This window comes from Salminus brasiliensis, chromosome 1 (assembly GCF_030463535.1).
Source record: "Salminus brasiliensis chromosome 1, fSalBra1.hap2, whole genome shotgun sequence".
Classification (NCBI taxonomy): domain Eukaryota; kingdom Metazoa; phylum Chordata; class Actinopteri; order Characiformes; family Bryconidae; genus Salminus; species Salminus brasiliensis.
The window spans coordinates 64520096-64546528 of NC_132878.1; the positions used below are offsets into that span (position 1 = coordinate 64520096).

The 26433-nt window shown below is 38.6% G+C and overlaps 5 protein-coding genes across 11 annotated transcripts in view; 4 read left to right on the top strand and 1 right to left on the bottom strand.

Annotated features, from left to right (window-relative positions):
* Positions 1–14530, bottom strand: part of tbc1d32 (TBC1 domain family, member 32) — a 48355-nt gene extending 33825 nt beyond the window's left edge. Inside the window, exons 1-22 of one of the 5 annotated variants that reach the window (XM_072686343.1) lie at positions 14444–14529; positions 13950–14054; positions 13474–13672; positions 13222–13383; positions 12800–12977; positions 12489–12560; positions 11359–11484; positions 10957–11035; positions 10753–10856; positions 10601–10662; positions 10120–10270; positions 9921–9980; positions 9587–9689; positions 6556–6693; positions 6332–6424; positions 4563–4705; positions 4047–4174; positions 3498–3699; positions 2185–2297; positions 1269–1407; positions 1041–1128; positions 245–363 (exon numbers count right to left, since the gene is read on the bottom strand). In XM_072686343.1, the coding sequence (XP_072542444.1) occupies positions 245–363; positions 1041–1128; positions 1269–1407; positions 2185–2297; positions 3498–3699; positions 4047–4174; positions 4563–4705; positions 6332–6424; positions 6556–6693; positions 9587–9689; positions 9921–9980; positions 10120–10270; positions 10601–10662; positions 10753–10856; positions 10957–11035; positions 11359–11484; positions 12489–12560; positions 12800–12977; positions 13222–13383; positions 13474–13628 (2415 nt within the window). In that variant the 5' untranslated portion in view covers positions 13629–13672; positions 13950–14054; positions 14444–14529. Of the gene's footprint in view, positions 1–244; positions 364–1040; positions 1129–1268; positions 1408–2184; positions 2298–3497; positions 3700–4046; positions 4175–4562; positions 4706–6331; positions 6425–6555; positions 6694–9586; positions 9690–9920; positions 9981–10119; positions 10271–10600; positions 10663–10752; positions 10857–10956; positions 11036–11358; positions 11485–12488; positions 12561–12799; positions 12978–13221; positions 13384–13473; positions 13673–13756; positions 13833–13949 lie in introns of all 5 variants that reach the window. The other 4 variants (XM_072686351.1, XM_072686359.1, XM_072686367.1 and 1 more) reach the window with 4 other exon arrangements.
* Positions 14531–14776: 246 nt separating this feature from the next.
* On the top strand, positions 14777–17116 carry hsdl1 (hydroxysteroid dehydrogenase like 1). Its single transcript, XM_072686380.1, has 4 exons — positions 14777–15191; positions 15304–15749; positions 16182–16400; positions 16609–17116. Exons 1-4 carry the CDS (start codon positions 14972–14974, stop codon positions 16678–16680), a joined length of 957 nt encoding a protein of 318 aa, XP_072542481.1. The 5' UTR covers positions 14777–14971; the 3' UTR covers positions 16681–17116.
* Positions 17117–18769: 1653 nt separating this feature from the next.
* On the top strand, positions 18770–19896 carry gja11 (gap junction protein, alpha 11). The gene has a single exon (XM_072656581.1). It carries the CDS (start codon positions 18880–18882, stop codon positions 19774–19776), a length of 897 nt encoding a protein of 298 aa, XP_072512682.1. The 5' UTR covers positions 18770–18879; the 3' UTR covers positions 19777–19896.
* Positions 19897–20320: 424 nt separating this feature from the next.
* On the top strand, positions 20321–22936 carry gja13.1 (gap junction protein alpha 13.1). Its single transcript, XM_072686390.1, has 2 exons — positions 20321–20476; positions 21313–22936. The coding sequence occupies exon 2, from the start codon at positions 21336–21338 to the stop codon at positions 22203–22205; it is 870 nt and encodes a 289-aa protein (XP_072542491.1). The 5' UTR covers positions 20321–20476; positions 21313–21335; the 3' UTR covers positions 22206–22936.
* Positions 22937–24135: 1199 nt separating this feature from the next.
* Positions 24136–26339, top strand: gja12.1 (gap junction protein, alpha 12.1). 3 transcript variants are annotated; one of them, XM_072686409.1, is made up of 3 exons: positions 24136–24252; positions 24744–24821; positions 24904–26339. In XM_072686409.1, exon 3 carries the CDS (start codon positions 24926–24928, stop codon positions 25676–25678), a length of 753 nt encoding a protein of 250 aa, XP_072542510.1. In that variant the 5' UTR covers positions 24136–24252; positions 24744–24821; positions 24904–24925; the 3' UTR covers positions 25679–26339. The 3 variants fall into 3 exon arrangements, with proteins under 3 accessions (XP_072542510.1, XP_072542502.1, XP_072542520.1); XM_072686401.1 differs by having other exon boundaries at positions 24744–26339; XM_072686419.1 differs by lacking the exon at positions 24744–24821.
* Positions 26340–26433: the final 94 nt, after the last annotated feature.

Genomic DNA, 26433 nt, shown 5'->3' on the forward strand with positions numbered 1-26433 from the left:
GTCAGCAATATAGGGTTTTTAGTTTAAGATGTATGATATTTTAGGTGCATTAGAATGTTTTAAAGAAATAAAACCAAGCATTTTCTATTGAATCCCAGGTTGTTTCTATTGGGTTGTTAGGTGATTCCTGTGGTTTTCCACGTGATTTATCAATTAAAACACCTGCAAATCTAAAGGAAACCCTTCAGACAATGTAGAGTAACACCAATAACAGATACAGATGGAGAAATATGAATAGTCACACCTTCAGGCAGCTCCTGTCAATTGGATCCATTGGAGTAGACCTGGGATGAACAACTCTCACATCCTCTCTGCCACATTCCAACCCTGACCACAGCTCAACCACAATAGCCTGGATAAAACCTGTAAGGCCATTCAAAGATCAGGAATCAACATTTCCCTGACAATGTGAGCAATGCTTCCACCACTGATTCTATCTAATAAATTGCTGAGGTCTACTGTCTCCAAAGCAATGAGATTTAGATGTACTGTAACATCCTGTAAAAGAGGCTTTCGCGAAAATGGATTTTAAAGCAGCATTATGTAAACATTTCTCTCTCTAGGGTTCCCCCTACAGTTGGGAAGCAGATTTTGCACTTTAAGCCAGCCCTAAAGAACATGCTTTTTATGTGCATTCACAAGCTGAGAGATATAGAACCATCACTAAAAGAGAAAGAATCATGTGGACTGCTGAGGTAGAGTAATATTACAGAATTTTACACAAATATGGGTTAAAATTGGGTTACACAGCATTATGTATTGTCCTTCTCACTTCACCAAAGTTACATACTGCAGTTTCTGTCATAGCAACAGCAGCAGTACTACTCTCCCTATTGCAGATCAGTGGAGCATCACAATGAAGCAATGAATTTGAAGGCAAAAATGCTACATAACACTGCTTTAAAGGAGATAGTGAGAAGTGAGAAGTCAGAGACTGTGTACAATACTAATTTTCCTTTTTGACTTACTGCAGCTTTTTTTTATTAAGTTAAACACAACTAAATAGTAAAAAAGGGCAGACAAAATCAGTTCTAACTTACCAGAGCTGTGCAAAGCCACAATACCCGGGGCAGTAGCTGCAATCTGGGTCACCATTACACCATAACCAAACTTCTCACATCTGCTCACCTGAGGCAGAATGTGGAAAAGTATATCAATATGACTATGTATGGCGGGCTAGGTCTTGTTCAATGTATTGGCTAACACTGAGCTGAGCTATACATCATTTAAATTTGTGCAGCATTGCTTGATGTGCCCTGAAATGGTACCTGAAGCTTTTTGGTAAACCTAGAAAACATGTAGGTGACACACTCATGGATAGCGCCAGTTTGCTGAAGCAGCAGCAGTCCTTTAGGTGTGGCTGCAAAGTTTAGCAGATTGTCCAACAGCACCTCCTCCCAAGCAACTCTGCAGTTCAGGAGAAAAGGGAGAGCTTACTAATAATCAGTATTAATAAGCCCCTTCCAAACAAGCAAGACAGACTAAGTTTGAATGAGTAAGTATGTATGTGAGAAAGAGAGAGAAGGAACAATGAGTAAGAGAGGGAGGAGTGGACATTGTTGTTTGTTATTTATGTTGTTGTCATAGTGTTTTTTTATTTCACTGTTGTTATCATGCTTTTGGTACTATTGTACTTGATACAGTTATGGCAATAATGAGGGAGAGAAAGTCATATAGCGGCAGAGAGAGAGAGTTGTAGAGATAAACATAGAGAGAGAGGGAGAAGTACTAGAAGGTAATAGTGAGAAAGTAATATAAAGACTGGGGCATAAAGATATAGAGATACAGAAACCGATAAGGAGAGAGAGAGAGAAAGAGAGAAAGAGAAACAGTCATTTTTGATGTTATTTAAATTGCTGTGAGAGTAAGGTGTGTTCTCACTGTTGCTGTCATGATTTGGCTCTATTTGTCATGACTGTTATGCCAATAATGCTTTTAAGAACTTAATTCAGAGTATAAGCAAAATTAATGAGCGACTGCGTGAGCAAGTGAGCGAGAAAAAGGAATTAATAAAAGAGGGAGGAGTGAGAGACATTGAGAAGTGAGTAAGAGAGATAGAGAAAGATAGGTGAGTGTGAGAGACAGAGGTGAACATTATTGCTGATGCTGTTTTGAACTAAACTGAGAGAGACCAAGAGGGAATGAGAGTGTGAGGGGGACAGAAAGACATGGAGAAAAACTCACGCATTTTGGAGCTCCTGGGAGGATGATGGTGTGACTGCTCCAGGGACAGGAGTGGGAACTCTCTCTGATAGCAAGCTTGACTGTGGGGAAGATGTCTCACAGTAAGCCAGAGCCTCCATGCAACACACACACACACACACACACACACACACACACACACACACACACACACACACACACACACACACACACACACACACACACTCTTCAGCTCATTAACACAGCAACACTGAAAGTAACACTGATTTTTCACACTCCATAGCCTCATCCCATCAAAGCACAGCAGCCTCACTAGGTCTCATTACTGACAGTAGAGAAAGGCACACACAGCTTTGGCCATCTGTCACTGCTACTCCTCACACAAGCTCAAAGAACATACACCCACAACCTGCACAAATCGATGGTCAGGAAAAGTTTATTTAAATGACAGAGAAGTTTATCTTATTAAGGGTCGAAAAGTTAAAGGGAGGTAGACAGACATAACTACATATAGCACCACTTAAAGTCACTGTTCTACTTTGTCTAGAACCGGATCTGTAACAATAAATATACAAACATTAGGTAATACTTGACCCTTGTATGTTTAGTTTAAATTTATATTTATGGCATTTGGTTTAAATGTTGTATAACTAATGATTTGTCTATTAAGCAACTGTAGCAGACATTTTAATAGATGAATTAGAAAACATACAAACTTTAGATACCAAACAGCTGTAGTGGGCTGTGGTGGCATGATTCCAAGCGGAAAACTTAAAACATGGCCATTATGGCGGATTCTGAGACTAAAATACATATACATATAAATTATATATAAACACATATATATTTTGTTTTGAGTCCTTTTAAGTCCGCACTATTAAAAACAAGGCCTGAAAACATTGCCAATCGTTTGTGAAGTACTGGTTTTCTAATGGCACAATGTGCTTGGGCCCAATGATTGTCACTTCTAATTTGAAGAACTCTTAGCTGCAAAAAGATCAGCCTGTACCACATAAATTTTAGATGAAAAGTAAATATTTGCTGATTCGCCCAGCTTGTTAACAATGATCATTTACTCAGAGTAAAGGTGAAGAGTTTGTATGTATGGTATTAGTGACAGTGCTTCCTTGAGAATAATGCAAACCCCTCTTGGGGATGCCCTCATCACAGTGAAATCTTTCAGCTGTTTAAATCACCTCTGAACCAATGGAGTTTTAACCTGTGCTTGATAAAGAGTATATGTATATATATATATATATATGAGAGAGAGAGAAAGAAAGAGAGAGAGAGAAAATCTATCTGTGATTGCATAGCATTGATGATAATGGAGTTACCTTTCTCCAGGCTTTAGCTATACACTCATGCAGGCTGTAGGGTCTGAGAACCTGCAGCCCCTCGCAGGTGTTGTACATCTGGCGGCACACAAAGATGAAGGCGCCCTTCACAGCGGGGGAGTTTTCCAGCTCTGTGGACGCAGGCAGTTCCTTAGCCAGGAGCCTCTGAGTAAACTGCACTATGACATGGGCTGCTGAAATACTGAGAAAACAGTAAATAAAACAGCAACATGCAATTATTTCATGCCAAGTAGCAAACCTGTGACAACCTGTTTGCTCTAATTATCTACTACATTTAGGATAAGCGGAGCTACAGCTTCAAATGTAAACCATTCAGATAAACATCTGAAGGGAAGACTTGTATATGAATGTGTTTTGAGTGCTGAAGGAATACGAGTTTGTTTTTTTTAATAAGCATTTGGGAAAATTAACATAGAGTTGATAAGGAGCCCATCGTCTCTGCTGTGTGCAAGTAGATTACCTGCATGAACACACATGCAGACAAAAGCAATAAAACATAAACCTAAGAGCTAAATTAGATTTGCTTACCCTTCACCCTCAGCAAAGACAAGCTTCCTCTCATAAAGAAACAACGCCAAACCGCGCTGGGTGGTGGCGATTCTTGCCAGTGTGTCCGCAATATGCGTGAGGCTACTTTCTGGAGACTTTAATTTGGCCTGTGACACAAAAACAAATTGAAAAGGCTTTGAGCAAATTGTGCAATGCATACAGAATAACACTAGACAGGTACAAAATGCAGTATCTGATGGAAAAAAAAAAAACATTTAGCCGTACTGTGCATTGTCTCAGCATTAATATTTATGGGGAACTCCTGGAGCGGTACTGTAGACAAACTCCAGCAAGTATATATTTCCAATACCAACGCATGGCTGTGCATGGAGCATAAAAATTTACAGCACTGGGCTGAGATCCAGCAGCTTTTCATAAAAGGCAGTAAAACTTGAGTGAGACGCTAGCCTATATAGAAGAAGGTCAACAACATATTTCATATTGGAACACTTGTCTACCAATGATGCAAACACAGAATGGCCACTTGCTGCTGACCGGCTTTCCTTTGAGTAAAGCGAGGATGGGTGCTAGCAGGGTCTCCATGACAGGGGTTTGGTAGATACACTCCACCGCACATTCTGTACGTTCACACAGGGTCTTCAGGACCTCCATCACCAGAGCAGTAGGAGAGAGTGAGTCTATTCAACAGTACACATACAACAACAGTTAGCAACAGTACATACATGAACCCCAAGAAGAGTTGGCCCTCATACATAAACTCTGAACTTCTCAGATACTTCACAGCCACACATACTGGATAATTTATCAGAAACATCCATCATATAGGTGTGTTTTGTAGGTTAGCATTATTGAACCAAGGTTGGACAATACCCTGGGTTGCAATGTTGCAATACCCTGCTGTCAGGTTTGGAGTCCAGCAAGACTCCAAACAATCTACAGTTTCTCCAAAACACAGCAGCTACAAGAGGTAGAAAATTTGACCATATGACCACATCCCTCAACACTACATTGGCAGCCAGTCCAATTCCATATTGATTGCAAAATTCTGCTGCTGACATGTAAAGCATGCATGCAATCCCAACTTATTAGCACCAAGAATTCTGAAATCTACCACAGGGGAAAGAGCCGTTTCATACAAATCCTCAGCTTTGGAATAATCTTCCAGTTTGTGTTGGAGAATCAGACAATCAGTCTCAATCTTTAAGTCTAGGCTGAAAATGTATTTGCTTTGCTGGTGGATGGAAGGGTGCTGATGTCTCATTACGTCTGTGCTACTTTTTGGCTCTTGTTTTTTAGCTAGGCTGCTGTTGTCTAAGTCACTATTTTCACTCTATTTAACCTAACATGTGTCCAGTCACCTCAAACAGAATCTAACAATCTTTGGGTTCCACAGGGAAGCCGATCTGCCCTACTGTCTGGTTTTTGATGCTGGTGTAAGATTGATGTTGATCAGGTCTGCCTGCATGCCTGCCATCCATTCAAGTCATTACTACTAACGTAAACTAATTACACAAAGTTCTTTACATATTCCGGTAATGGCACTGCAATTATACATCTAATTATCTTTCTCCCCTGATGAGACTTTAAACATGAATTATTGTTTTTTCAAGGGGTAAATTTAAAGACGTCTTTTTTTAGGCTCACTTACACTACTTTTCATTTTTTATTTCTTCATTCTTTTGTGTTGTTTCTATCCGGTGTCGACCAGAGGAGGAACGAATCCCCTTTTGACTCTACCTGTGCAGCATCAGATGGTTCCAAAACAGTAAACCTACAAAGTACAGTCTTAAAGGCATTTCTACCTTTTAAACTGTAGACAGACCCAAACACGGAAAACGCCCAATCACACTTTTGGCAATCAATATGTTTATAGCAACTTTACTCAGGCTAACATAGGCGTCACTTTATCTCATTAAAGATTAGCAAGAACGGTTAATGAATAGTAAAATGCGGGAAGCCGAGAGAATACACTGAGCAGTACTGATCGATTCAGAGGAAGACAGTGAAGACAGTGAGCTGTACCAATAAAACTGAATAGCTCATAAGATAATCTACTAATGAATCTGAGGAATGTGTGTGTCAGACAGAGGGAGGTGTCAGCTATGTCACAATGTCTGCTGATACACCTCTCTGAAAAAGAACTTCTCCTTACAGTTATACACAGGAGCATTAAACCACTACTAATCTACCCCATTGCCCCACCCCACACCCAACGAATTATCAAAACTGGGCTGAAGGTGTGTGTAAACGTACAGGAAGGCAGTGACACAGACAACAATAGGACGTAAATCAGTACGGCACACCTGTGTGAGGAGAATGTATGCCGTATGACGTGTTTGGATGCTGGTACATAATATTAATTAGGGTCACCACCAAGTCGGTCAAAGGTACCGGATCTGGAACAGACAGCACATTCGTTACTCACGATGACTGTTTAATGAGGCTTACTACATAAACCATGCATGTATGAATGTAGGTTTTTACTGTTCTAAGCTAAATATGATGAAATTCCCCACACTTTACTGACCTCTCCTTTTCCTCACTTTGATGGGAAAAAGTTTCCTCCCGTTGGTGTACATCAGCAGCCTCCCAAGAACACAAAGTGAGTGAACAAAGAAAGCGTACTCCAGCTCCTTAGCACTGTAAAAGCTTCTCTGAGAGTGGCCTGAAGGGACAGAAGACAAAAAAAGGAAACTCACAAAACTTTCTCTTTATACTGTCCAAATCTTTCAATCTTTTAGAGCTTCTTGAAGTGCAATGATAATTAAATATATATATATATTTTTTTTTAATAGACTGCTAGATTAGTAAACCTTTCATTTATTCAGATTTTAAGCATATGATGGGGTATTTCTTTATATATCGTCTTGCTTACAATATCGTAATATATAGAACCCCGTATCGTGATACTCATCGTATTGCCAGGTTCTTGCACAAACAGCAAATTTTCATAGTAAATATAGTATAAAGCCCTCCCACAAGTGCAGGGACTGTTACCGCAGAAAAGGTTGACAACCCCCCTATTAATACCCTTGATTTCAGAAGAAACATTGCATGAGCAGGTGTCCACTCTTCTTTTGGCCAAAAGAGCGGTTATTATTATTATTATTATTATTATTATTATTATTATCAGTTCCATTATCTTTACAGCTGTAAGTGTTCCTCCGGTCTGCTAGGTGCAGCATGAGTACACACCAGCTGGGTAGGAAAGACCAACAACCAAGCTGATGGAATGGGCAATGCAAACTAAGGTCAAACTGCTGTTTCTGGTGCGAGTGCTTCTGCACAGCCAGATAAAAACTTGTGATGACAAATACAAAACATAGCTACGATGACCTCCATGTTATCTGTTATCTCTCCACAGGCACACGATAGACTGCTTCAGAAGAACACACAGTAACAGCATGCACACAAATCTGTCTGATAGCCACAGCTTTACAGCCTGACTGCTTATTCAGCATGAATGAGGGGAGGCACAGGGGGTGGTGCAGAGACAGATAGAGACATCCATCATCCATCAGGACAAAGAGAGATCACGTCTCTCACTTAAGGGGCTTCTTAGATAGTGAGGACACAAAAACTAACACTGTTAGACAGTGTGTTAGACAGTGTGTCTTGTGAATTTCATCTAGTTTTCTGAAACAGACTCAGTACTGTATACTGCATTGATTGCTCTGTATTAAACTGGTATCAAACATCTTAAAGTACCAGTAAAAACTGATCTAAATTAATCAGTAAAGACTATTTGACAACTGATAATGCATTGCAATGCATGCTCTTTATTATCTTTATTATATTATTATTATTTTAATTATGTTTAAAATGCTTCCTTGTTCATGGTTTTTTAATCACAGAGATGATATGTACATTTATGAAATTGCAGTTTATTTTCAACAACTCACTGATTTACCTAACAACAATATTAGGTAGATCATTCAATTATTTGTTGTTTTTAATTTTGTAACACAATTTTCTAAAAAAAGAATGAACTAACAGAAATACTCCCAAAGTTCTTGAGTGATTGTTAACACTGAGTGTTTTACAAGGTTATACAAGGTTTTTACATAATAGCAACAATATACATTAAATATATTAACATAACTTATAACATATATATGTAACGTCACTGTCATGCAAAAAATTTCATTACATTGTCTTTTTAAGCTGTGAGATAACTTGAGTCTCGCAGTTGTTCCGAATACTGGGTAAAAAAATTCATGATGAATGGACCAATTTAATGGTGAATGGTCCACAATGTCTTAAAATAAAATCTTTTTACCATTAAAAATTTAGAATGTGCCAATTTGGAGAAAAATGTTTTCATGTGGGCAATAACACAGAACAATGAGCCTAAAAATCACAGATGAAGCAAATGGCAATGCATGTCAAGGTCTGAGATATATTCAATGATATATCTTTTAGTTGGCATGTTGACTGCAGGATAAATGGACAGGAATTTACACCTGAGAAATATTGACAAAGGCCAGATAAGGACAGACATCTGGGTCAGAGAATATTTGAAGCGGATAGGCATGTGGGGTCAGCTGTGGTGAGAACTCACATTCTTCAGGAATGCAAGCTTCCAAATCCCCCTGATCTCAGTCTGATCAGGCTTCTGTGGGATGTGCTAGAACAACAAATTCAATCTACACTATATTGCCAAAAGTATTCACTCACCCATCCACATCATTGAATTCAATTGTTTCAATGAATTCCATGGCCACAGGTATATAAAACCAAGCACCTAGGCATGCAGACTGCTTCTACAAACATTTGTGAAAGTATGGGTCGCTCACAGGAGCTCAGTGAATTGTGGCTCAGTGTGGTACTGTGATAGAAGGCTACCTGTCCAACAAGTATTATAACAAAGTGGAAGTGATTGGGAACGGCAGCAACTCAGCCACAAAGCGGTAGGCCATATTAAATGACTGAGCAGGGTCAGCGGATGCTGAGGAGCATTATGCAGAGATGTCACCAACTTTCTGCAGAGTCAATTGCTACAGACCTCCAAACTTCATGTGGGCTTCAGATTAGCTCAAGAACAGTGTGTAGAGAGGTGTAGAAGAACTTGACTAGAAGACTGGAAGTCAGGCCTTCTGGTCCAACATCAGTGTCTGACCTCACAAAGGTGCTTCTGGAAGAATGGTCAAAAATTCCCATAAACACTAAATTCCTAAACCTTGTGGAAAGCCATCCTGGAAGAGCTGAAGCGGTTATAGCTGCAAAGTGTGCCCTGACATCATATAAAACCAATGGATTAAAAATGGGATGTCACTGAAGTTCATATACGTGCGAAGGCAGGCGAGCGAATACTCTTGGCAATATAGTGTATAAGAACTTACAGGACATAACGGATCTGTTATATTGTCTTGGTGCCAGATATCGCGGGTCACCCTCAAAGGTCTAATTAAGTCCATGCCACAGTGGGTCGGAGCTGTTTTGGCAGCACACGGATGACCAACAGCATGTTAGGCAAGTGATCATAATATTTTGGCTCATCACTGTACTGCATATATGTGCATTACATTTGTGTACCATGCTTAAAAGCCATGTCATACCAATCTGCTGATGCTCCATGGCATGTGTGATCTCCAATGTTTCCTCTCTGACAGGATCATATGACTCAAAGTAATGAAGGCACTGCTGAACAGCCATAACAATCTAGAAAAACAGAGACATGTTTAAGCCCATTAAGTCATTTAATAAGTCTGCAGTGTTCATTTGTCAGTAAGATATCCTAGAGATCCTATCTTAGTCACAGTTAGGGTGTGCATTCTAAGAAAACGACAAAACACATCCTATGACTTATGATTCAGCTACTCTTACAGGAAAAATAGTTCCCAAGTGACAGGAGAGATAGATAGCATGTATATGATAGCTTCTGGAACTCACCACTGACTTGTATTTCCGCTCAAGAAGCCTCAAGACAACAGTCCTGCTGTAGTAGCCATGCTAGGAATAAACAGGAACATTGTTACCAGCTGTATACTACCAGCGGTAGTCATAGTTACTGTCATCACCAATAACAAAAACATCACATTTTATATGAAGTATCTCTCATTGCTTTCTAATGGTTATGACTGATGTTTACCATCCATGTCTTGAACCAGGTGGCTTTGATGTCCAGCAGAGAGAGAAAGTGGACTGGCTCTAGAGTTTTCTCTGAACCATGAGTGCCTATGCCATGTTCGGGATGTAGAGAGAGAAGTGTGAGCGTGCTCTCTATGATTTCCTCCATGTACCTACAGTATAGAACATATGATAAACTGCTGAAGAAACCACATATTTAGTTATTCTATGTAGGAGCTCCTTTTAGGTGGGGAACATCCGATATTCCAATAAATAAGAGCTTTTCTGAGTTTATCAGTGTCAGAGACCCATAATTATGATATGTCATGTTTAACTGTCTGTAGAAATCAACATAAAACATGACTGAAATGCTGAATAAAAAATGATTAGATTAGATTATGATTTGTACAGTCTATCTTGAAAAATGTATAGTAATATTACATTTATGTCACACTGTCCACCCCAAGTTGCTTCACAACAGTGCATAAAAAACCAGAGCTCACTTCTCAGGATGGCGAATCCAAAATGTGGTCGCTTCTTTCTGAAAGTCGTTCATTAATCGCATCTGGAAAGAAAGAACATGGACCAGTTAATCTATAGCCAAGTATGAGTCAAATTCCAAAGAATTGCTGAGGAGATGGTACGTGTCACGCACTTGCTTCAGCAGACGAGCAATATCTGGCCTATTCACATCCATGCCTGCTGACTCAGTGGGAAAACCAATCTTGTGATACAGAAAATCACTCTCCAAACTTTTCACTAAACAAGGAAATGAAATAGAAGAAAATGTGAGCTGCATACTTGAACATGTTTTGTAAAATTCAGCATGAAGGAAAAAAAAAAACAACTAAGCTATTACCTAAGCTGCTGTATATTTCCCTTGTCACGTTCAGTGGAGAGGAAGAAAATGTTTTTGAAAAGAAGCGCAAAACCTTATCCTGCAAAAAACAGAGTCAGAAAATAAGTAAATAAATAATAACAACTTTCTCCAGCATCCTGCGGAAGCCGGCACTGCAAGAGGTGAGAATTGTGGCAGCATTGCACCTTCACAACGTAGCAAAACATCCTAACAGCCTAACAGATATTTTACACGTCTCGTAACAAGCAAGAGAATTCAGATACATCGTAAAAGGTTTTCGAATATTTTAGGTCTAGATAGCTTTCTCTGATGTTGTTTGAAAGCTTGAAAGCCTAATACTGACATTATATGTTTAACGCTTATTATATTTGAATGGACTCCTTAAAAGATGTTAGTTCTCACACTGAGGTCAGGATCTGGGTCAGCAAGAGCAGCTGAGAGGTTTCTGCGCAAACCAGTCCAGCTCTCGCAGCTCAGTACATCAGAGGGAGGAGCACAGCATAGGGATTGCAAGGCTTCCCAACGAACCTGCAATAAGAACAAGACATACAGAGACAACTTTTTATGCTCAACTCTAAACACTCAGCATTCTACTTAAAGTTACTTAAAGTTAAAGTAATTAATTTTAAGATGTTTTTCTTGATCTCATTTTACTTAGAGAAAGTGTTTGATTCTATAGACAGATTTTAAAATGAGAAATAGGAAATTCAATATTCTTGAGAAATATTTAATATTTTGACCAAATTTAAGATGCTTGCCAAGATACTGAAAATTAGAACTGCTGATAACTGAAACAGATCAAATAGACAGTAGATGTGGAGATTTACAGCCTTACAGATGTAACCATTACATATAAAAACTCATAAGCAGTGAAAAAGGTAACAAGTTCAGAAATCCAGTGGAATCATTCTAAAAGAACCTAAAAGAAAACGTGTAACATTAAGAATTATGGTAAACCCTGAGACTAAAATACAGGGGCAACTGCTGCAGAATGATTTAGTTCATAGAATTTAACCACTAAGCAAATTAAGGTCATGTTCAAAAGTACTCTTCCGCACAGACCCTTCATCTATATAAAAAAGAGAAGACTAAAAACATTGTGTTCATTCGTGTTCTTCTGGCTCCATAATGGTGCATATTGCTTATACCCCGATGATCACCACATGCAATTTAATCATAAAACTAATTCTCAATTCTCATAGCAGTTATAGCAATCAAAATAAACAGCAATATCTAAAAGAGTTTTATTTCAATTACTAACAATAACCGTTTACACAGATAAGCGTTTTTGCCCTCCCTTGATAGTGAAGAAAATAGGAAATTGGAATATGTGGAAAATAAAAGCAACTTTAATGCACAAAACATGTCTGTGTTTTCATATTTCAAAGTTCATAAAAACTAAATACTATATGTGCAGGTTGGGAGGGTGCTCCTGCAGAATTCCATATCGGTACATCTCTAGTATCAACACTGTCAAAATTGTCAAACATTTAATTCAACAAAAAAAAAATCAAGTGATCAACAGCAGCTACCTCTCTTGGCCTACTCGGGTCAAGCTTCTCAGAAATGACCTGAAGCTGCTCCTGCTTGATAAAGGTGTAGCTCTGTTAAGCAAATAAAACACATCTATTAGAGATTACATTCATACACAATATGAATATGACATTTGAAATAAACAAATCATTTCTGCTTAAGGGAAAAACACCTAAAGTGTTTAGTGGGATACTATTCATCATCCCAATCTGATGAGTTAGATGAATCCTAATTCACTGATGGTCTGGATTATTATATATTGTAGCTAAAATTTAAACTTTTTATTTTAATTAATTGAATAGTGCATTACCTGATTAAATGAGGAATCACTGTCTGAGCAGTTGTCTGTGTAGTGGCTGCTTGACTGTTCATGTTGGCTTTTTCTATGCATCTCCTCCTTCTTCAGCTGATCCTCCTCAAATTTATTGATCAGTGATTCCACAATCACCATCATGGTCTGCTTTAATGTCTGCATCATCTTTTTATACCTAATGAACAACAATTTGTTATATTCCACCAACAAGTTTGAGATACAATGAACAACCAAAAAGAGTAATGAATTTAAATGTTCTGTTGACAATGTTGACAATGCTAAGAGTGCTAATAATGAATAAACACACACAGCCAAATTAAGCATAGAGTATATGACACCATGCTAACTGGTGATCATAATTGATCTCCCATTGATTATTATCAGCATTATCATATATTTAGTTATAGCAGATCACATACTGCGCAGATTCCCTGGTTCTTCTGGTGACAGCATGGACCAGGGTGTCTTGACCAGACCCAATGGCATGACTGTCACCCTTGGTACAGCTCTCAGTCTCCTCTTCAATAACTGCCCCCAGTGTGCTTTCAACATACTGGCGCAGATACTTGACAAATTCATAACTAATGAAAATGGGCATGGGAGAAAAACACAACTCAGTTTACTGCAGATAGATACGCTTCAAGGGTCAAGGTGAAGGTGTCGCGTCTTACTTGTGAAAGTTTTTATCAGTCTCCTCCAGGTGCAGCAAGATTTCCTCCGCACATTCCACCGACGGCGCCCCTGATATTCTCTCTTTTACACTTTTTAGAAGCTGCCTCAGCAGGGACTGGAGCTCGGCCTCATCCTCCGCAGAAAACTGAGACATCACTCCGCAGGGGGTGCGATGCACTCCTCTCTACCAAGGACTTCCTATAGACGCAGACAAAGTATTCATTCAAATGGGATCTTTCCATTCGGCAGAAGTGGTGAAACCAGTATTCTCATTACTAATACCTTTCGTTGAATTGTATTCCAACATCTTTACTAACCATCCACATTCACTGTCCTGCACTTACAAACTTTTCCCTTACTAATGTCATAGAATTGTTGTTCATAAAAGTAGAATAGAATAGAATTGTTGTTCAAATATTTTTTTCACCAAATTTTCACATTAATTTACAATATTCACTTCAAGATCATTACTTACTGTCACTTTTAGGATCTTCAATAAGAACTGGGACTGTTCACTAACCAGCATTTTAAGACTCAGGTAGCGAGATCACTCTTGCCTTGCATCTTGCTACACCCGTACCTATGAGAGAAGGTTTCATGTGATGCTCGCTACACCATTTAACGATGATCTGGACCAGCTGTGAAGCTTTTAGGAATCTCAGTCCTGTTTAGTTAGCTACTGACTAGCTAAATAGCTTAGTTAGTATATCTCAGAATTTGCTCAGTTGTTCACTATAGGGATTACCGTTACAGAAACCAGACCAGCTAACAGTAGCCAGATAGCCTAACGTTAAGATAGCTAGTGCTAACAGTTAACCAGTTAGCTAGCTAGCTACGTTGACAGGCTGTGCTGGCTTGGAACTAGCAGGCTAGATTAATACACAGGCACAGCTTGGAACGACGTTTGCTAGCTAGCTAACTACCTGACAAATTTTCATTGCATTCAGAAAGCTGTGAAAAGTCAAAAACCTTAGAAGGTAGAGGTTATTTAAATGGAGGTGAAAAAGCGGAGTTTGAGGGGAGCTAATCTCCTAACCAGTGCCAGAGCGCTCGTCTGCACACATCCGGCGTCACTATGGAAACAGTATGCTGGCCAATCAGAGCTGCCACACGGACAGAGATATAGCCAATATTAAAAATTAAAGTTATAAATGCGATAACTACAAGGTATCAATAACAATATTATTAACTTATTACAGCATTTTTTCCATTAAGAATATTATATAAAAAAGCGCTGTTTTTAAAAATAGTAGCGGTCACTTTAAAAGAATCGCTGAGAGGAGTCACGTGACTTGGTCAGCCGTGTGTTTGTGTTGAGGCTGTGTTGGAAAAGTCTGGATCATTCATCGAAGTAAAGCAATTTAACTACATGCCTTTTAAATAGATACTGAAAAGAAGTGCCCTGTTCAGATCAGACGATTTCGCCTCTTAAGCTGTGTGCTCGGTTTTAGTAGAGTTTGTTCGGTTAGCTATAAAACAGGCTAGTTATCTTCCCTAATGGCTGCTGTTGACAGCTTCCAGTTTCTGTATAGAGAAATCGCCAGATCGTGCAACTGTTATATGGAAACCCTGGCATTAGTAGGGGCTTTGTATACAGCGAGCAAAGCTGTTGTGCTTGTGCGGGACTGTTACAGCTTGATACGGCTTCACTTCATCCCCAGGTTCGTTAATCCCCGAGATCTTGTCCACCAGTATGGAAAATGGGCCATCATTAGTGGTAAGTTTACACGGATTAACTGAATCTGCTTATCAGTCCTCCACTCTAAGCATTAAAGTTGTAAAATAAGGATGTAATCTCAGGTCAGTGCTGTTTTTTTTTCCTTATCCAGGTGCATCAGAGGCCATAGCCAGAGCATATGCTGGTGAACTGGCCAGGCATGGTGTGTGCATCATCCTGATCAGCCCGGATGTCAGAAGTGTAAATGATGTAGCAAAGTCTATTTCAGAGGTCCATGGGGTGGAGGCCGTTTTGGTTGAGGCAGATTTTACCCGTGGTCCCGCAGTGTGTAAACCCATCAAAGATGCCATTGGAGACAAGGACATAGGGTTTGTTGTGAACTGTCTGGATTCGTCCCTCGACGTCTCCAGAGACTTTCTCGACCTGTCTGAGAGCACGGTTTGGCACATCCTGAACAACAATATCACCACAGCCACACTGGTGACTCGTCTGGCTCTGCCCAGCATGGCAGAGAGACAAAGAGGGGCTGTGGTTAATATTTCATACGGAGGCTGTTCCAGACCCAGTCCACGGAAGGCTGTGCTCTCTGCATCCATGGTCAGACATCAGATTGTTTATGTTGTACAATAGTGCAATCACTTATCACACTGTAAACACCCTTAAGTCCTTGGTAAATTATTCAGTTATAAAAGGCTTTACCTATACTATGAAGTATTGAGTGTGAGACAACACTCAGATTATTAAGGTTTAAGCTGTTCATTTGCGTTCAAGTCTGTTCTATATACACAGAGGTGCCAGTTTATTTGGTACACTTACTGTTTACCCAAAAAGTAATTAGTGTTTATCAGTTTGCCTAATACACCCACCGCAGCACCACACACACTACCATGTCAATGTCGCTGCTGTGTTGAGAATGGTCTACCACTGTCTGTTCACCTGTGGACAATGCCTGTAGCTACAAGGCAGGTGTACCAAATAAACTGGCAGTGCAGTGTATAGTAGCCTTTGAAAACTGTCTTTTCCCTCTAGGCTTTCCTTGACCACTTCAGTCGCACCCTGCACTATGAATATGGTCATCGAGGGATCTTTGTGCAGAGTTTGGTTCCCTGTAGGGTTGCCTCTCAAGGAGAAGAGGACAGGAGTGGTGCTGGCTGGTTGGTTCCACAGCCACAAGTGTATGCAAGGCATGCTCTGTCCACTTTAGGCGTCTCCCACAGAACTACGGGATACTGGCCTCATACATTGCAGGTGAAATGAAACATCATCCTAGATTTTAGATTGAAATTAGGGATGCACAATGATATCAGATATCTTATAAATGGTTATGTATCTGCATCCATATGCATTATACATTTATACAGTACATTAGATATTTACATTGGCTCACAGTCCCTGTATCGGTGCACCTTTAACTGATATTGTTTTAAATATGTTCCTGTCTCATTTTTCCTTCCAGTTTCGACTTGTGCAGTGCATTCCGGAGTGGATTTGGATGCTGGGGTATGGAGTGCTGTGTAGGTCGACCTAAGTGCAGAAATACTGATAACCTTACTTCTTGTAAGGCTTGACATATACCCACTGATGTGAGGTGAACTATATCCAAATATCAAAATACATCAGAGATGATAACCTCATGCTGTCCTTGTAGAATGCAGACAAGGTATTACAGACTTTTCCCTAGTTTTCATGATCACTGACAGTCATTTGATTGAAAACAGCTCTTGTTGGACCATTATGTGGTTTGGCACTTTTTTTAATAACAGAAATACATATAGTTGTGTTATAAACAACGTGATCAATATACATCAGTGTTCTTGGTGTGGTGAGTGTGCTGGTTATACTCTGCTGTGGTACTTTTTCCCTACTCTGGCTTTATTTATGGTAGTTGGTTATTCCAGCATAGATTATTATTCTGCTGTTGCAATATTGCTAAATCCATCATTAAATACTCTACGTGTTGCCAATTTATATGTGTGATGTTTTTTTTGAGCCTGATTTTATTTTGTATGCATAACAAGTAACAAGGTCCAGTGACAAGTGTTTTGTCACTGAATTTAGGTAAAACATGGTTAAACAATGTTTGCACTCTAAAGTCTTAATATTAAGCTTAGTATCATATTCCCAAGCCGCTTGTCCTTGCAAAATGACTGTTGCATTCTCTTTAAGGCCTATTGCAAGCACAATAATGTGTAGGAGCTCAGACACCAAACTGAATAAGGGCAGTATCTCTCTGATAATGAGAGCGTGGTAGTGTTTTGGTTTAGATGGAGCCTCGGCTGCAAGAAGAGAAAGGGTCAGACAAGATTTGCCTTGTCTTTAATTGTGTCTCATCTTCACTGAGCTGCCGAACCTGTCTGCTTTCTCTCTTATTTGGTAAGTGGACCTAAAATTATGTGTCTGTCTGCTGTCATTGGAGCACAAAAGAGAAATTTGATCTTTAAATATCAGTGTATGTTGTGAACAGTATTTTTATAGGTAGAATAATTAACATTTGTCCATAATGTAGAAAGTTTCAATTTGACTTAAGATAATTACATGATTTCAAAGCCTGGTTGTTGTGAACTTGCCATTAATTTGTCATTTAAAAGAGAATTTCTAAAGCAGGTGCTAAAGATTAAAGATCATTAATAGTGAAGTAAGCAAGCCAACATGTTTATGGAAAAACATTGGACAAAATTGTCATCAAATTCATCTGTTAAGTTTCAGCTTTAAGTAAAAGATTTTCTTTACTTTTTTGCTTCTTTATTTTAGCACAAACAAACTATTAAATGTTCAACTGCTTCTCTGCTTGTGGCAGTTTCAGCATAATGTTGAGTACTTCTTTCAACTGCAAGTTACCTTTTGCTTCCTTCAGGAACAGTGTAGGTGTTGTGATAAAACAAGGTCAAAGCCTTGGTTCCCACCAGATTACAGAAGCTATCGTTAAAGACCTTGCTCATTCCTTATCAATAAGCACAGCATATTCTCTCTGATAGGCCAATTAGCTTGCAGCATAACCATAATTAACCTTTAAGGGGTAGTGGTAAAACATACTGCATTATATCTGTATTCTTTCAGAATAAGGTAATTAGTTCGCTTAATGCCTGTAGTCTTAAAACACACACCTTCTTATTCTGAAATCAATGGTAATACCTTACTGTAAGCAAAATGGGTTCTGTGTAGTGCTACAAGTGTTCTTTGGCTCATAATGGAACCACTTAATAAGGAACTATGTACAAGGTTCCTAAACAAGTTTTAAAGAACCCATTTTTAAAGACATAGGAAGTTCCCTGCTTGTCCCCTTTCTGCTGCAGTAACAGCCTCTACTCTTCTGTGATGTTAAAACATTGCTGTAAGGAACCACAAAACAAGAAGTGAGGTCAGGTACTGATGTTTGATCTCAAAAGTTTTGGATGGAGCTCCACCACTTTCAAGAACACTGTTCCACTGCTCAGTTCAATGCTGTGGAAATTTACACCCCTCTAGTCAACACTTGGCATTGGGCATATGTCTCACTGCTCCAGAGCATCTTATTCTATTACTAATTCTTTAATAATTCATTTACAATTTTGTTTTAAGAGATTTTACAAATTGTGTCTATTTGAACATCAACAATTGGTGTGTCTTATAGTAGCTGAATTCACTGATACAACATGGTATGGTTTGCAAAGTATCAGTCAAGATGTAACTTTCACATTGAGTTACAGCCATGTTATTTTTTCCCTTAGGTAATCCCATATAGCTCACAATGGGAGAGTGGGACGTTCTTGGGCGGCTGTTGGACAAGGTGCAGAAACACTCCACGGTGGTTGGGAAAATCTGGCTGACCGTGCTTTTTGTCTTTAGGATTCTTGTCCTCGGAGCTGGCGCTGAGAAAGTGTGGGGCGATGAACAATCCGATTTTATCTGCAATACCCAGCAACCAGGTTGTGAGAATGTTTGCTACGACCATGCATTCCCCATTTCCCACTTACGCTTCTGGGTGCTCCAGATCATCTCAGTGTCCACTCCAACATTGGTCTACCTGGGCCATGTCCTGCACGTCCTCCATGAGGAGAAGGATATGAGAGAGGCCATTAAAAAGGCCCAGAATGAACAAGTCAGGGTATTTCTCAAGAAAGGCTGCAAACTTCCAAAATACAGCAATGACGAGGGCAAAGTCAAAATCCAAGGCCGGCTCTTAAGAAGTTATATCTTGAATTTGCTGGTCAAGATATTGCTTGAGGTTGGATTTATTTTAGGCCAGTATTACTTGTTTGGCTTCACCCTTCAGGCCCAATATGTCTGCAGTCGTTTCCCCTGTCCACACAAGGTTGACTGTTTTCTGTCCAGACCAACTGAGAAAAACGTCTTCATTTGGTTCATGCTGGTTGTGGCCTGTGTGTCATTGCTGTTGAATCTCATTGAGCTTTTTTACCTGTGTGTCAAGAAGGTCAATGAGTGCCTAAGTCGTAAAAAGGACTATACTGTGACCCCTGTGGCTTCTGCGATGACCAAGAAGAACTTTGAAAAAAAAGATCAAGTGATCCAGAACTGGATGAAACATGAGCTAAGCCTCCAGGCAAATGAGCTTGGCAGTGAGTTGGCCAAGAACAAGGTTTTGGAAGACCACAACACCAATGATATGGAAGAGGTACATATCTGAGCACCAAGTCTCTGTAAACACAGCCGTTCACAAGGCCAATTTGTGCAAGTAACCATGAAGTTGTCTGGTGTGTGTCTGACCTAAACCATGATTGAATAGCCATGTCTTGAGTGTGAAATGGTGATTACGTAGATGTTGCAACATCTTTGTTTTTGTGTTTTCTTTTTGTTGCTACTACAATTCTGTGTTTTTTGTAGCTGGACCTTAATAATAATAATGTCTGAATAAATGTTGTGTTGTTTTGTTGTCTTTCATTCATTCATTAATTTACTTTTTTGCAATGCAGACATATTTACAGCCATACCCCATCACACTTTCCTCTGCAATCAAGACTAGTATTGAAAAATGAAAATTACATTTAGAAATATACATTTATAGCTTCATTTCACCCTTGATAAAATGTTTTCTTTTTTTCATGGCCCACAAATATGTGAAGTTGTGAAGGAGTTTAGAATGGCTCATCATAAAGTGCATGGTTCACGTTCTGATTTGTCAATCATTAATACAACTCTCCACTCCAAGAGTCTGTGCGCTAAACTGGACCCAGTGCCATTTGCTGATCTCTGACAACGTGACAGTTTGCCACTTTGAAAAATTTATTACACAACCTCTGGAAGTCAAAAACTCAAGGTTCAACCGCGGTTAGAAATCGCTTGTTTTCTGGAAAAGTTTTCATTTGGAGGAAGTGTTTTGTGCTAAGGTAAGTAAGAAACAACATAATGTAGGTTTTACTGCTGAAAATAATGTTTAGTTTTTATATGATTTCAGAAACAATAAAGTTGCATTAGATCTTTAGATAAAAACCTTTAGGCACATATTTTGGTAAGTGGGTAAGAGGTAAGTATCGTACTGCTCTGTATATCTACTGATTAATGAGTTTAATTAATAATGTAATCACAGCTGCGTAGAAACTTGTGAAAAAACAGAAGCCAATAGTTAATGCCAGTCAATATGTCTTAGTTAGAGTAAGGGTAAGGATTAGAACCAGGGCTAGGTTAAGGACATTTGTAAGGTTTAGGTTTTGGGTTGAGGTAAGGTTAGTGTTATGTTTATGGTGAGGTTTAGGGTAAGGAGAAATGCAAGTGAATTTAACAACTAGAATTTTCAAGGCATTAAAACGGTCATTTCTGTCATGTCAAATCACAGGTTTATGTCAAATTACTTGAAACATTTTTCTGAGGGTGTTCAGTTGTGATGATCAATATTCATGAATTGAAAACATATAGAGAAGAAATAGTTACAGAAGACTGCAGACCTTTGAACTGATGTGAATCAGCTACCAATGAATGTAGGAGTAGTTGTGTAAAATTGATTACTAAGTTAAAGATAAAAGTATGTTTGTATTCTTTTAGGAAAGTTGTCACTGAACTGAAATGTATTGAAATCGAATGGTTCCTGATTACTAGCCAAAATGTTAATGGAATAAATGAGCTGAATGAATGAATCAACATTAAACAAATCCTTTTCCTGGACTAATAATGTAAAATAGTTTTTAATTGTCATTCTATCCATTACACTTGTCTCTCTCTCTTCTAGGGTAATCCTGAGCGCTGTAAAGAATGGGAGATTGGGGGTTTCTCTCAACTTTACTGGACAAAGTGCAGTCCCACTCTACTGTCATTGGCAAGATATGGATGAGCGTCCTCTTTATCTTCAGGATCCTCGTACTGGGGGCAGGTGCGGAGAGCGTATGGGGAGACGAGCAATCCAATTTAGTTTGCAATACGATGCAACCCGGTTGTGAGAATGTGTGCTACGACTGGAAATTCCCTATCAGCCACATCCGCTTCTGGGTCCTGCAGATCATCTTTGTCTCCACACCAACGCTGGTCTACTTGGGCCATGCATTCCTCGTCATCCACAAAGAGAACAAGCTGAGAGAGAAAATCCAAAAACAACGTGACAACAAAATGCTAAAGACTCCCAAATACACGGATGGCAAGGGTCATGTCATGATCAAGGGAAACCTTCTGGGAAGCTACCTAACCCAGCTTTTCTTCAAGATTATCTTAGAGCTTGCTTTTATTGTGGGGCAGTATTATCTGTATGGCTTTGTTATGATTCCTGAATTTGCCTGCTCTAAAAAGCCATGCCCTTACACAGTTGAGTGCTTCATGTCTCGTCCCACAGAGAAAACAATCTTCATCATCTTCATGCTGGTGGTGGCCTGTGTGTCTTTATTGCTGAATGTGATAGAGGTCTTCTACTTGATCTGCACCAGGGTTAGATGTCGGCCCAGAAGGCGAGGCATGTACAACAACACATCGGCCGAACACCCAGCCAGCTTCTCTTCTTCGTGGCAGCCTGGATTGGGGGTTGAGGACGCTTTGAAACAAAACAAGCTGAACATGCAGTTAGAGAGTGGACAGAGTATGGCCGTGAGCCTGGATGAAGCAAAAGAGGACAAACAGATGTTACAGGACCATTAGGTTTAGAGTCTCAAAGATCAAATAAAAAAAGGTTCTTCTCTGAGGAACATTGTTTTTGAATGTCACACACACTAGGGTTCAAAGATCCACGTCTGCTACCAAGAACTGATTTTATTTTGTCATATATCAAAAACTAATATAAACTGTTTTCAGGAATATGTTATTAAAACCATGAGTAACCAGACCTTGGCCACACTGAAGAGTACTCTCCAAGCTGCTCTAAAAAAGAAATTAAAGGATTCTTTAGCTCCGCAGGAATTTATATTTGATGGTCGACAGATGTCATTAAACATAAGAAGGGATTAAACATATGCTAGATAAATCAAATGCCTTTTTTGACATGACTGATGTGGTGTGGTTTGGTTTATAAAAGTTAACTTGAAAATTTGGACTAGTGTTTTTTTTTTCTTAATGAATGGAATTTAAGTAGTTCTGTTTGCGCAAGAACTCACTGTTCATGTACTTTAATTGAACAGAATGATATTATATATGAATCTGGTGGCTTTCTATGATACATTTTTCTAGAAAAGTGCTAACTGCTTTTGTTAGCACAACATGGTGTTATTTTGTTACCTTTGTCTTTTTTAGCTATTGTATGTATTCATTGAAAGTAACTTATAAAGAAGCATTTAGCTTCAAAGTATTTCAGTATTCTTCAATATGAATGATATTGGCATGTAAGAGTATGATGATATGATCTTTTCATCTAAAATAAAGTAATTTAATTAAAACATTTGAAAGCTGTTTATTCTTTGTGTAATTTACTGTTTATATAAAGTGTAAATGCATCTTTAACAGCACCAATTGTTCATAACAATAAAAGAAAATTTGCAACATGCTTGTTTACTGTATAGTTACAGATAAAAATATAATCTGTAAGAGCACTAAAACAATGGAAAATTGGCACACTATACTGATCACTGCAGATCGCCATGGAAGTACAAATGTATTTATTCAAACTAACATTGGAATAGATACAAATAAAATGAGCAAACAAAACATTGTGATATGATTTGTGAGTGCGTAAGTTGTGTTTCAAATTCCCATAATGAGTAATAATTGCACATATTGGCTATGTAGATTTTAATTTTTTTTGTGACGTGTTATAACAAAATGAAAAATTAAGCTACAATTTAACATAACTAAGCAGTGTTTTGTGGTCCATTAAAAAATAACCAGACTATGTAAACTGCCCATTATTGTTCTTAATAAGCCTATATTATTTTATCTCAGTACAATTATTCATTAAAAGGAATATAATATATTAGAAGGAATAATAACAAAAATGTTTATTAATGTGAGTGCAAGTGCACATGGCTTACTATGAGCTTTTCTTTTTTTACTATATGCACTGTATCTCCTCAGTCAACATAGTGATGTGCTCCTCTAACCACTACACTTGGGTGATAACACCTTTGAGGAACAACAGTGAATGATGATTTCATAAACTTTAAAAATGTTGTTTTTAAAACCAAATTATTTGCAAATTCCAGTTTGTCTTCTAATGAAAAGAACAATATTTAGACAGACTTTGCATATGATGGTAAATGTTAAATTGAATTATTAGTCTATTCTAACTAGCTAAGGTTTCTTTCTTGGGTAAATAGCAAAGCACTTTGTAAGTCGCTCTGGATAAGAGCGTCTGCTAAATGCCTTAAATGTAAATGTAAATGTAAATGTCAATAAGTGTTCAAGAAATGCAAAAGATTTACTATTATGTGTTTTCTATATTTACTTGCTATTCCATGTAAAGTTTAAACAGTGTAGCAATGATTCTAATCTCTTTAAATGAAAAAACACAAGCTGTCCTGTCTCACACGGACCTCCTGTCACAGAACACGTATGACGATTAATGATTGATTTTTCAATATTCTGCCTGACTTACCCTATTTCTACCACACAGGTAACTTATCATTTGTGGTGAAGAACAACGTGACAGGCCTATTGCGAAACCACGCACGGAAGCTAAAGTTCAATGCAGGCACTCAATCCATGACACTTTATCATTCGTTTCCAGCAGTTAGCAGTTAGCCTTAGCAGTTACAAGGTAAGTAAATTTCTATGTGTATGTCTATATACTATTTTACTAGTATTTAAAACATATGTCGGCTGATTCCATGTGTACACTGCTGGCTTGGTTGTATGCCAATATCTGAATCAATACTTACTGTCTGACATTTTTTGACATAGTCCGTATCTGCCCCAAAAATGTTGCAGAAACAGGGCTGAGAATCTAAAATGTGATGAATTCTTTATCGATATATAAATGTTTCTTTTTTAGAAATGACGGTTCTTATATTTATATGAATAACTTCATATCATATGAATGGAATACATCAGCAGATGGCTCATGTGCTGAAATTCTTGAATACAATATATACAATATATACTCATTTATTGCATTTGCAACTTGAGTTTGACCATCAATGTTGGTTAGCTAACTGTTTAGGACATTAGAGACGGGTAGAGAAATGAAAAGCTGTATCTGAAATAATACTGATTTGAAGCAACCGTAGTTGACCATGTTTTAATCATCAGGTTGTTCATTGTCACTGGACCTTGGACTGTTCTTCTTTTGACAGTGGTGTTCAAGTTTAATCACCAGAGGCCCCTTAGGTATTCATTGTTACAGAGAATATTATCACTGGACCAAAAGTATTACTTGAAATAGTATTGAATATTATTTTTTTCCTACCAGATAAGGCTTTACACACGGAAGCATGGGAGAATGGGGCTTTCTCTCCAAGTTGCTGGACAAGGTGCAGTCTCACTCCACTGTCATTGGGAAGGTATGGATGACCGTCCTTTTTGTCTTCAGAATCATGGTTCTTGGAGCTGGTGCGGAAAAAGTGTGGGGAGATGAACAATCCAAAATGGTCTGTAACACCAAGCAGCCAGGTTGTACAAACGTCTGCTATGACCAAGCTTTTCCAATATCCCACATTCGCTTCTGGACCCTCCAGATCATCTTTGTGGCCACACCGACGCTCATGTATCTTGGACATGTTCTACACATTGTCCACAAGGAGAAGAAGATGAGGGAGCATCTCCGAAACCAAGCAGAACGTCAGGGAGTCAAACTACCCAAATACACTGATGAAAAGGGTAAAATTGACATTAAAGGCAGTTTACTGGCTAGCTACATGACCAGTGTGGTCGTTAAGATCTTGCTTGAGGCAGGTTTCATAGCTGGCCAGTACTATCTGTATGGTTTTGTGATGGTGCCCAAAATCGAATGCACCCGATACCCATGTCCCTACACCGTAGAGTGCTTCATGTCTCGTCCCACAGAGAAGACTGTCTTCATCGTCTTCATGTTGATTGTGTCATGTGTGTCTCTGCTGCTGAACATAATAGAAATTTTCTACCTGATTGGTTACAGATCAAAAAAGCATCACGCTAAGTTGAGTTTACGGTTAAAGCAGGCGCAATTGTATCTTCCTGGAAATCCAGAAAGTAGTAGCAAAGCCTGAAAGAACAAAAACAGTGCCACCACTGGCCTGAGTGAATGAACTAGTACGTATTATTAGGAATGCTTTAGCATTTGTCAAGCCAATCTGTCTGTCACATCTGTAGCTTAAATACACTAAGACTAGAAGCCAATGGGCAGGTGCTGATGTGAAGTGTCAACAGGTTTTTTTGTTCTTGACAGGAACAGAAGTATAGGAACATGCCTAGACATGATTTTCTATGTTAATCAAACATATTGTACAGATGTGACAGATGAGGTTGGAAGAGTCTGCTGCATACATTTAACATACAATTATGGTATCACTAAGTTGATGTACTCTTGTGTACTTTTTAGAAAGAACTTGTGTTCTTTCTAAAAAGAAATCTGGACTTTCTTCAGGAGGAGATATATTCATGGAGACTCAGGGAGATGTAACAGTTATCAGACTTATTTAACTCATAATTATTTTACAAACAAAACCAAGAGGTAACAAGACAGATGATTGGATTCATTATTTTTTTCTCTACATTTTTCTTAGGGGGGTGGCTTTAAGTTATGGCACTGATTTGCAATGCTTTATTTTGTGGATCATGTCACAAAGTATTATACACCATACAAACATTTTTACTTTAAAATATACCATTGAATACTATTGTTTTCTAATAAATGTGTATATGAAGTCATTCTCTTTGTTAAAGTCATTTTCTAATAAAGCATGCTTTTATCTCTTAATAACTTAATATAATATAACAGTTAATATAACTGTAATTTGATAAA